General features: G+C 43.9%; 1 protein-coding gene across 1 annotated transcript; it reads right to left on the bottom strand.

Moving 5' to 3' along the window:
• Positions 1-1,202: 1,202 nt before the first annotated feature.
• On the bottom strand, positions 1,203-8,886 carry LOC120044246 (glycerol-3-phosphate acyltransferase 4-like). Its single transcript, XM_038988852.1, has 12 exons — positions 8,722-8,886; positions 6,022-6,091; positions 5,578-5,872; positions 5,279-5,353; positions 5,081-5,170; positions 3,396-3,489; positions 3,102-3,217; positions 2,665-2,720; positions 2,419-2,504; positions 2,201-2,329; positions 1,931-2,010; positions 1,203-1,774 (listed from the first exon to the last, which is right to left on the bottom strand). Exons 1-12 carry the CDS (start codon positions 8,884-8,886, stop codon positions 1,516-1,518), a joined length of 1,515 nt encoding a protein of 504 aa, XP_038844780.1. The 3' UTR covers positions 1,203-1,515.
• Between the last annotated feature and the right edge of the window lie 254 nt (positions 8,887-9,140).

Below are 9,140 nucleotides of genomic sequence, written 5' to 3'. Positions count from 1 at the left end.
CTCCATTGTGTCCTCCTCCCAGAGCGCTAAGAACCTTGGCGTGATCCTGGACAACACCCTGTCGTTCTCAAATAACATCAAGGCGGTGGCCCGTTCCTGTAGGTTCATGCTCTACAACATCCGCAGAGTACGACCCTGCCTCACACAGGAAGCGGCGCAGGTCCTAATCCAGGCACTTGTCATCTCCCGTCTGGATTACTGCAACTCGCTGTTGGCTGGGCTCCCTGCCTGTGCCATTAAACCCCTACAACTCATCCAGAACGCCGCAGCCCGTCTGGTGTTCAACCTTCCCAAGTTCTCTCACGTCACCCCGCTCCTCCGCTCTCTCCACTGGCTTCCAATTGAAGCCCGCATCCGCTACAAGACCATGGTGCTTGCCTACGGAGCTGTGAGGGGAACGGCACCTCAGTACCTTCAGGCTCTGATCAGGCCCTACACCCAAACAAGGGCACTGCGTTCATCCACCTCTGGCCTGCTCGCCTCCCTACCACTGAGGAAGTACAGTTCCCGCTCAGCCCAGTCAAAACTGTTCGCCGCTCTGGCACCCCAATGGTGGAACAAACTCCCTCACGACGCCAGGACAGCGGAGTCAATCACCACCTTCCGGAGACACCTGAAACCCCACCTCTTTAAGGAATACCTAGGATAGGATAAAGTAATCCTTCTGACCCCCCCCCCCCCCCTTAAAAGATTTAGATGCACTATTGTAAAGTGGCTGTTCCACTGGATGTCATAAGGTGAATGCACCAATTTGTAAGTCGCTCTGGATAAGAGCGTCTGCTAAATGACTTAAATGTAAATGTAAAATGTAAATGTAAGAATTTTGCTAGGATTGTCTGGGAGTAGTCTGAGTGGGGAGGGGAAAAGTGAAAAATGTGTTGTTATTGGCAGGAGGTTTGGCACCCTCTTTCTTATTGGTCTATTCATTTACTGTATGGTGATGTCACCATGGAAGGCCAAAACAGGCTGAAATTAATGTTATTAAGTGAACATGTGCTCTTTATGATATATTGTTTTCATCAAGTTTTGGGGGACCTAATTGCACTACCCAAAACGACCCAAATATACTGGTCAAAATAGCATAAATAAAGAAAATATTTAAAATAAATATTTAAATACAGTATTAAAACAGTTAACATTCATAAAATGACTGTGCATAGTGCAGCACAAACTCAAAAGTATGTGACTTACAGCCTGTAGAAAATGAGTGTTTCAGTTGCACTACATGGTCTCTGAGTAGTTCATTGTTATTGAAATGTTCTCTGAGTAGTTCATTGTTATTGAAATGGTCTCTGAGTAGTTCATTGTTATTGAAATGTTCTCTGACTCGTTCGTTGTTATTGAAATGGTCTCTGAGTAGTTCATTGTTATTGAAATGTTCTCTGAGTAGTTCATTGTTATTGAAATTACTTTAAGGCTTCCAATCCAATAAATCCTCTGGTCTAGTGCCTCACCAAGACAGTGAGTGGGGCTCCGCTGACACTTAATAACCTGGTAGGAATGGAACCCCCACCCTCATTGATCCTTCATTGGTGTCTCTGAGCCTCTCTCCTCCTCTTCTTCTTGTAGTCTCAGAGAGCAGTCTTCCAGTGGTCTGGGTGTGTAATCTTCAAGTGGTCTGTCTTCATTTTGGTCCCCCTCTTCTTCTTCTTCATCTTCCTGTGGTCTGTCTTCACCTTGGTCCTCCTGGTCTCCAACCAGCACCTTGCTGTACAGCTTCTGCTGCTCCTCTTTGAACGTATTTTTCACCTTCCCTCGTTTCAGCCCTCCATCCCTTAGAGCAGACAGATAAACACAGGGAAGAGCAGTTTTGTACAACCCTCAACACATGTACACTTGCAAGAATGTACACACCATGATAAACACACAGCTAGGAATCGTGCTAGACAGAATGTGTGTGTGTGTGAGATGCGTATTCACTGAAACTCACCAGAGCAGGTCCACCAGTCCTCCCTGCGTGGCGATGGCTGCTTTTACTCTGTTGGCAAACTGCACCGCATCCTCTCCCTCCTACACAGACAACAACAGAGATGGCTCAGTCAGACAGTTAACATGGAGTCTCCATACCAGGATGGAGTTTTTGACTTATCACTGTCAGGATTATTTAGGTCTAGACCTTAGGGGATTCCCTTGTTTATAACTGCATTATACAAATCAATAATAACAACGTTACTGGGCTAAACCAAAATAAAGGCCACACCTCTCTGCTCATAGGTGGAAGGTACCAGACACTGCAGACGATGGCCCAACTGCTCATCATCCTCAGCAGGTAGTTGACCATCCCAAACTTACTGCTGTTCCAGAACGCATCACCAAACCTAGGGTCATACTGTCACAGGGAGAGGTCAAAGGGAGCGGGTTAGGTGGTTGAGAGAGAATAATAGATAAAACGGCAGTAGAGAGAGAGGGAGAGACTACCTTAATGGCCACAGGGTAGAAAGTACAGCCTATCTCAAAGCTGCCCTTTTTGAACATCATCACTGAGGTATTGTTGATGCAGGTGCCTGAGTGAGAAACACATTGTCACGCCGCAGCATTACACACTCACACAGATCCGACATAGGGTGAATTTTTATCATCATTACAGCCTTCATTAGTTGCCATATCTCATTTCTATTTGAGCAGCACTCGATCCATCAGAAAAGGGTCCGTTTTCATACTAACCCTCTGGGAAGATGAGGATGGGGTGTTTAGTTTTGTCTGCTACATGATTGCTAAGCCTGGAAAAAGAAAATACAGAACAGTGTAAATAACATGTTAATAACTAGGGATGGGAAAATTACCATATTACCGTATAACCGACGGTTATGGATGAAGACCGTCACGAAAATAAAATAACCATAGAACGAAGAGCTGACTGAATGATCACAATTAAGAAGCATATTTCTATAGCAGCACATGCAGTCCGGAGTGAAGGAGAGGAGAAAATGTGCAACAAAACCCACATCCAAAATTCCATGACCGTCACAGCGCTACTAATAATATAACTGTTTTCACCACATTATAAGAATGCATTCGCTGCTTTTTAATGCCTTCGCCAAGTCTGACAATGAGAAATGGAAGGAAAGTATGGTTTCTGCAACATGCAGCTGCAGTATTACCTTTCGGCCACAAGGTGGCGGTCTTTGACTTCAGATCTCTCAAACCAGATGTGGGGGCTGGATTTCACCATGGCTCTCTGGACTACCCCGATCAAACCACCATGGATCTGGCCAACCTGAGAGAGGAAGTGATGACTGAGTGGGAATCTTAAACTAAACATCTTGGCAAAGAATGGGTTATACATCTGTCTCCCAAGCTCCCCACATATTCCGCACTAGCACACACACACACACACACAGCTTTAAACAGACAGCCAATGCTTACTGTTACACACTAGGATTTACATACAGTACCATAGAATAGCAGCCATCATTGGCCAGGATGATGACGTCAATGGGAGTTGTGTGATTCGCCACACAGATGCCTCCATTCTTTGGTTTGTTCTCACTGTTGGCAGAGCAAAGAAACGACTGAATGAGACACATTAACAAAACCGCCTTTCTCATAAAACTACCAACAACAAGTGTGTGCCACCCTAATTGACATACAGTGCCTAAAGAAAGTATTCATACCCCTTGACATATTCCAAATTTTGTATTACAGCCTGAATTCCAACTGAATTAAAAAAATTAAAAATGATCACACCCATCTACACACAATACCCCATAATGACAAAGTGAAAACATGAAAACAGACATTTTTGCAAATTTATTGAAAATGAAATACATTTTCACAACTGTTTGCTTTGACACTCCAAATGTAGCTCAGGTGCAGACAATTTCCTTTGATCATCCTTGAGATGTCTCTACAACTTGATTTGGGGCAGCAGGTAGCCTAGTGGTTAGAGCGTTGGGCCAGTAACCAAACGGTTTCTGGATCGAATCCCCGAGCTGACAAGGTAAAAATCTGTCGTTCTGCCCCTGAACAAGGCAGTTAACCAACTGTTACCCGGTAGGCCGTCATTGTAAATAAGAATTTGTTCTTAACTGACTTGCCTAGTTAAATGTTAAATAAAAAAAACATAAAAAAAAAAACATTGGAGTCCACATGTGGCCAATTCAATTGTTTGAACATGATTTAGAAAGAAACACACTTGTCTATATAAGGTCCCACAGTTGACAGTGCATGTCAGAGCAGAAAAATATATCATGAAGTTCAAAGAACTGTCTGTAGATCTCTGAGATAGAATTGTGATGAGGCATATATCTGGGGAAGGGTATAAAGCAATTTCTAGAATGTTGAACGTTTCCAAGAGCAGTGGTCATTGGAAAATTGAAAAACATATGGAATTACCCAGACTGCCAAGAGCTGGCCGTCCGACCAAACTGAGCAACCGGGCAAGAAGGACCTTGGTCAGGGAAGTGAGCAATCTGTCGTTGCTAATGTTAGCAATAAACCTGCTTCAGAGTGCAAAAGACCTTAGACTGGGGTGAAGATTTACTTTCCAACAAGACAATGACCCCAAGCATACAGCCAAGGTAATACTGGGATGGCTTTAGAACAAGAATGTGAAAGTCCTTGAGTGACCCAGCTAAAGCCCAGACCTGAATCACATTGAAAATCTATGGAATGATTTGAAGATTGCTGTTCACTGCCACTCCCCATCTAACTTAACAGAGCTTGAGAAAATCTGCAAGGAAGAATGGGAGAAAATCCCCAAATCCAGATGTGCAAAGCTGATACAGACATACCCAAGACAACTCAAAGCTGTAATCGCCACCAAAGGTGCTTCTACAAAGTATTGACTGGGGTGTAAATACTTATGTAAATTATTTATTATTTATTTCATGTTCAATAAATTTGCTAACATTTCTAAAAATGTTTTGAATTCAGGCTATAACACAAAATATGGAATAAGTCAAGGGGTATGAATACTTTCTGAAGGCACTGTAAGACTGGCTTTGAGCTCAGTACAAGATAGGGTGGTGAGTCACTAAATGGGCAGAAAGCTGTGAAAAAATACAGTAGGTTTGTGTCTCTGTTGTCTGAGCTGATGTTGTGAATGCTAGCCAGTGAGTATTTGGTTGGTCTACAGTACCTGTTGTGGTAGGTGATGATGGCAGTGAGGGATCGGACACAGATGCGATAAGACATCAGATGAATCTTCTCACTGAGGTACGTCCTTAACCTGAGGAGATCAACACACTGACAATAAGGCTTCCACCAACACAGAATCTTCTTGTAGATAAGATACTGTAAGTTTGTGGTAATTCTGAGGGTGTTGGTGGAAACGTACCAGCCGCTTGGTATGAAGCCCACTATGGTAGTCAAGACCACAAGCAGACCAATACCAGAGGCTGCCAGAGTAACCCTGTAGAACACAAAACAAAACAGTCCACCACATATCAATTTTGTTTACAACAAAAGTTGTGATGTGCAAAAACCACAAAAAAAATGGTATTTCATGCTAAATAAACACAATTCTCATAAATCTAATTTGTAGACATCTTGATGTCCACAACAGCTCCTTGTTGGCCTATAACTAGCAAAGACGTTTCCTGCCTTAGATGCTGACCCTGACTCTTGACCTCTGACCTGAGTGGCAGCAGGAAGCCATAGCGGATGAAGAGACCCAGTCCCCAGAGCACGCTGAGTCGCAGGCTGATGTGGCGAGCGTTGAAGTTGCTGCGGGTCAGCAGGTTCCAGGACTCCAGCTCCTGAGCAGAAAAGCGCTTGGTCACCTCGTCATCCACGATGCTCTCCACCCCCCGCCGGCAGAAATACATGATGTCCGCCATCTCAAACTCAGGCTCAGAGCTCAGAGTGGTGCCGCTGGCACGGAGCTCCTGGATCTCCTGCTCCAGAGAGGACAGCTCTTTAGCTATGATGCCTGAGACAGAGAGGGAGGAAGGGAGAGGGATAGAGAGGGAGGGAGGGAGAGGGATGGAAAGAGAGACAGAGTTAATGCAACAACAGAGACATTGCCATTCCCATAAGTGAGAGATGTACATTGAAAGGTCGTACATTGAAAGGTCGTACCATTACTATAGGGTTTATAAAGATGTTGATTCTTCTCCTTTGCACCTCTCTCCATCCGCACAGTAGCCCACTAAATAGAGGGGGGTATCATACATTAGTTGTACATTAACTTTAAGCCATGAATTCTATCCCAAAGGTATTTGTAAGCCATATTCTATAACTTATGACATTTATATTCATAATTCTTATCATTTGATGAGAAGCAATCATTTCTCTGTGCCAAGATATCATCATTCATAAGCCTGAAGGTGCATCACAGATAGTCTTGGGGACCAGACTGTATCTCATAAATGATTATGTTAGCCTGGCCTAGCAAGACTACATCACATGGTACAACTGACAAGGAGTCAAGAGCTGAGTAAGCAGATCCACAGAGAATAGGAACACAATAACTATCTTAGACAGGCCCATAAGCATGAAACAGGCAGTCTGGAGTATTTGGGGGGCATGTGGTTTCCCCTGAGGGAGAGACTGAAAACAGCCCACAGCACTGTATGACCGCAAAAGATGTTCACTGTGTCTTTTATGGGTCAGCAATTAGCAATCAATATAATAACAGTAGCTATGCTTCAAGTTGGCCAACTCAACTATTTGTGGCTCCCTTAATGTAAACAGTGCCACCTGCAAAGACCACGTCACTGCATGTCATATACATAACCACAGAACACATATTACAGAGCAGTGTACCTCTCCATTTTATTGTATATTAGGAGGTATGGACCCGGAAGGACCCGAACCAACCCAATCATTTTTTAAATTTGTATTTATTTTATCGTTTACCTTTAACTAGGCAAGTCAGTTAAGAACAAATTCTTATTGACAATGACAGCCTAGGAACAGTGGGTTAACTGCCTTGTTCAGGGACAGAATGACAGATTTTTTACTTGTCAGCTCTGGGATTCGATCTAGCAACTTTTCGGCCCAACACTCTAACCACTAGGCTACCTGCCACCCCATAAAAAAGGAGGATCTGAACGGACCCGAGGACAATCAGACCCGAACCAGAAGTGGTCAGGTCTATTCGGGTCTATCAGCTGTGGTTACATAGAATTTGGACCTGCTCGGGTCCCGGGTCGGGTATTCAGGTTCGGGTGGACCAGTGAAGACTACTGTATATCCCTTCCTAAAACATTTCCTGTGGCTGTCCCACACCTAGGCCTAATTCACTCATGATTTCCTTGAAAAGAACCTCACTCCTTTGTTTGAATGTGTAGGAGATTATAATCATATTGATTTGAAATCCCTAGTAATTTGAAAGTGCAATGCTGCTAGGCTAATTCAGCACTTACAGCCAGAGGCACTGTGACATGCCCCTGACAGATGCAACAGGTTGATGTCAAATGTCATGTGGTAGGGGAGAAGCAAAGACCACACACACACTGCCACCAGAGGACAAATTTGACAAATCCACTGAGGGTAGTGGTCTCTCGTGCTCACTTTAGTGAATGAAAAATAAAATTATATGAATTGCTCCACAGAACAATGTCCATAATGCCATTTATTCTCAGTGAAGTTGACTGACCACATTAGAAGAAAAAAAAAAAGAGCCAAGCTGAGGTGACTACTCTCTCCACAAAGCAGATCAGACACAACCTGGGGTGGATTAAGGGCAGCTATTCTAAATTGAGCCTGGCCTTAGATCACAGGTGTCAAACTCATTCCACGGAGGGCCGAGTGTCTGCGGGTTTTCGCTCCTCCCTTGTACTTGATTGATGAATTAACATCACTAATTAGTTAGGAACTCCCCACACCTGGTTGTCTAGGGCTTTATTGAAAGGAAAAACCAAAAACCTGCAGACACTCGGCCCTCCGTGGAATGAGTTTGACACCCCTGCCTTAGATGAACGCCCCTTACTGCTAAGCTAATTCCAAATATAGGGATAGTTCAAGTTCATACATTAAAACTGGAATACAATTACTTTGTATTGGAGTATTATGCAAGTCGCCTATCAAAGTTTTTCAAATATATCTCGAAACAGGCATTCACTAAGGGCCCAATTCTGACTTAGGAATTGACGCCTTTTCTACACACTTCTCAGTAGTTGGTATTCAGACTTACCTTATTCAGCCGCGTAACACTCTCTTGCGCGCTCTGAATAAATTTCATTAAACTATTGAAAACCCTCCCATTTGCTGGCCAACAGATTTTCTCGTGGGGTTTTTATTCAGTAGGGTTTTCAGTACTTTTATCTTAAGCCATCCTTTTAGTAGAATTTTGTCTACATACACACAAGAATATATCGAGAGAACGGGTTCTGAATATTAGGGATCAATTAAAGAAAGCCATCTAAATATATGCATATTCATCTCCGTTTCAGCACCAATTGGTAGATTTCAAAATACAAAGATTTTGTAGATTATTTAGGTTTAGGAAAGTATTTATGAATCATATAAAAAACAGGTTTGGAGAGCCTTTACAAACAAAAGAAGGAAATTTCCACATTCAGTTCTTCAACCCATGGTAATGTTGGAAGATTAGTGTAGATAATTATAATAGGGAGAACAGTCTACAACAGTCAGCTATACCCTCGTCTACTGCCTGCACTAACCATGGCCGTGTCATCACACAGTTACAAGTGTTGCGCCGTGCGTCGGGTTCAGACTGTTACGGCTTGGTCTGCGCACCACTCCACCACTCCCTTATGCACGCTTAGGTAGAGTCGGAATCGGACCCATTGTGACAGTGTGAAGCGAACTCACCTCAAAGACCTTGAGAAGGCTCTTCATGTACAGTCTGCGGATCCCAATGGACACTCCAAGGACGGCCGGCACGACTATGACTAGCAGCGAGCTGAATCCCACAGTGAAGGATATGCCAAGGACCATACACAGCAGGTTATCAAATGGGATGAGGAACCAGCCCATGTTGGCCACAGGTGAGGCCGGGGGCTGTGGTGCAGTGGAGTGGTGAGGGGATATGGCAGGGAACAGGGAGGACTGATAAAGGACTAAAGAGAAGTCCAGGACCAGGACTAAGGCTGCAGATTAGTCCTCTAGTCCCTTTATAGCCTCAGCTTCTGAAGCCTGCACTGAAACAAGGTCTTCATGGGCACATCGGGCCTGGGGAAGCTCGAGTCAATGTCTAGGAGAGCAGACTGATCTCATCATGAAGACTATAA

The sequence above is a fragment of the Salvelinus namaycush genome, chromosome 3 (genome assembly GCF_016432855.1).
Source record: "Salvelinus namaycush isolate Seneca chromosome 3, SaNama_1.0, whole genome shotgun sequence".
In the NCBI taxonomy this organism is placed as follows: Eukaryota; Metazoa; Chordata; class Actinopteri; order Salmoniformes; family Salmonidae; genus Salvelinus; species Salvelinus namaycush.
The sequence above is the reverse complement of the archived record's forward strand: the minus strand, read 5'-3'. Positions and strand labels throughout refer to the sequence as shown.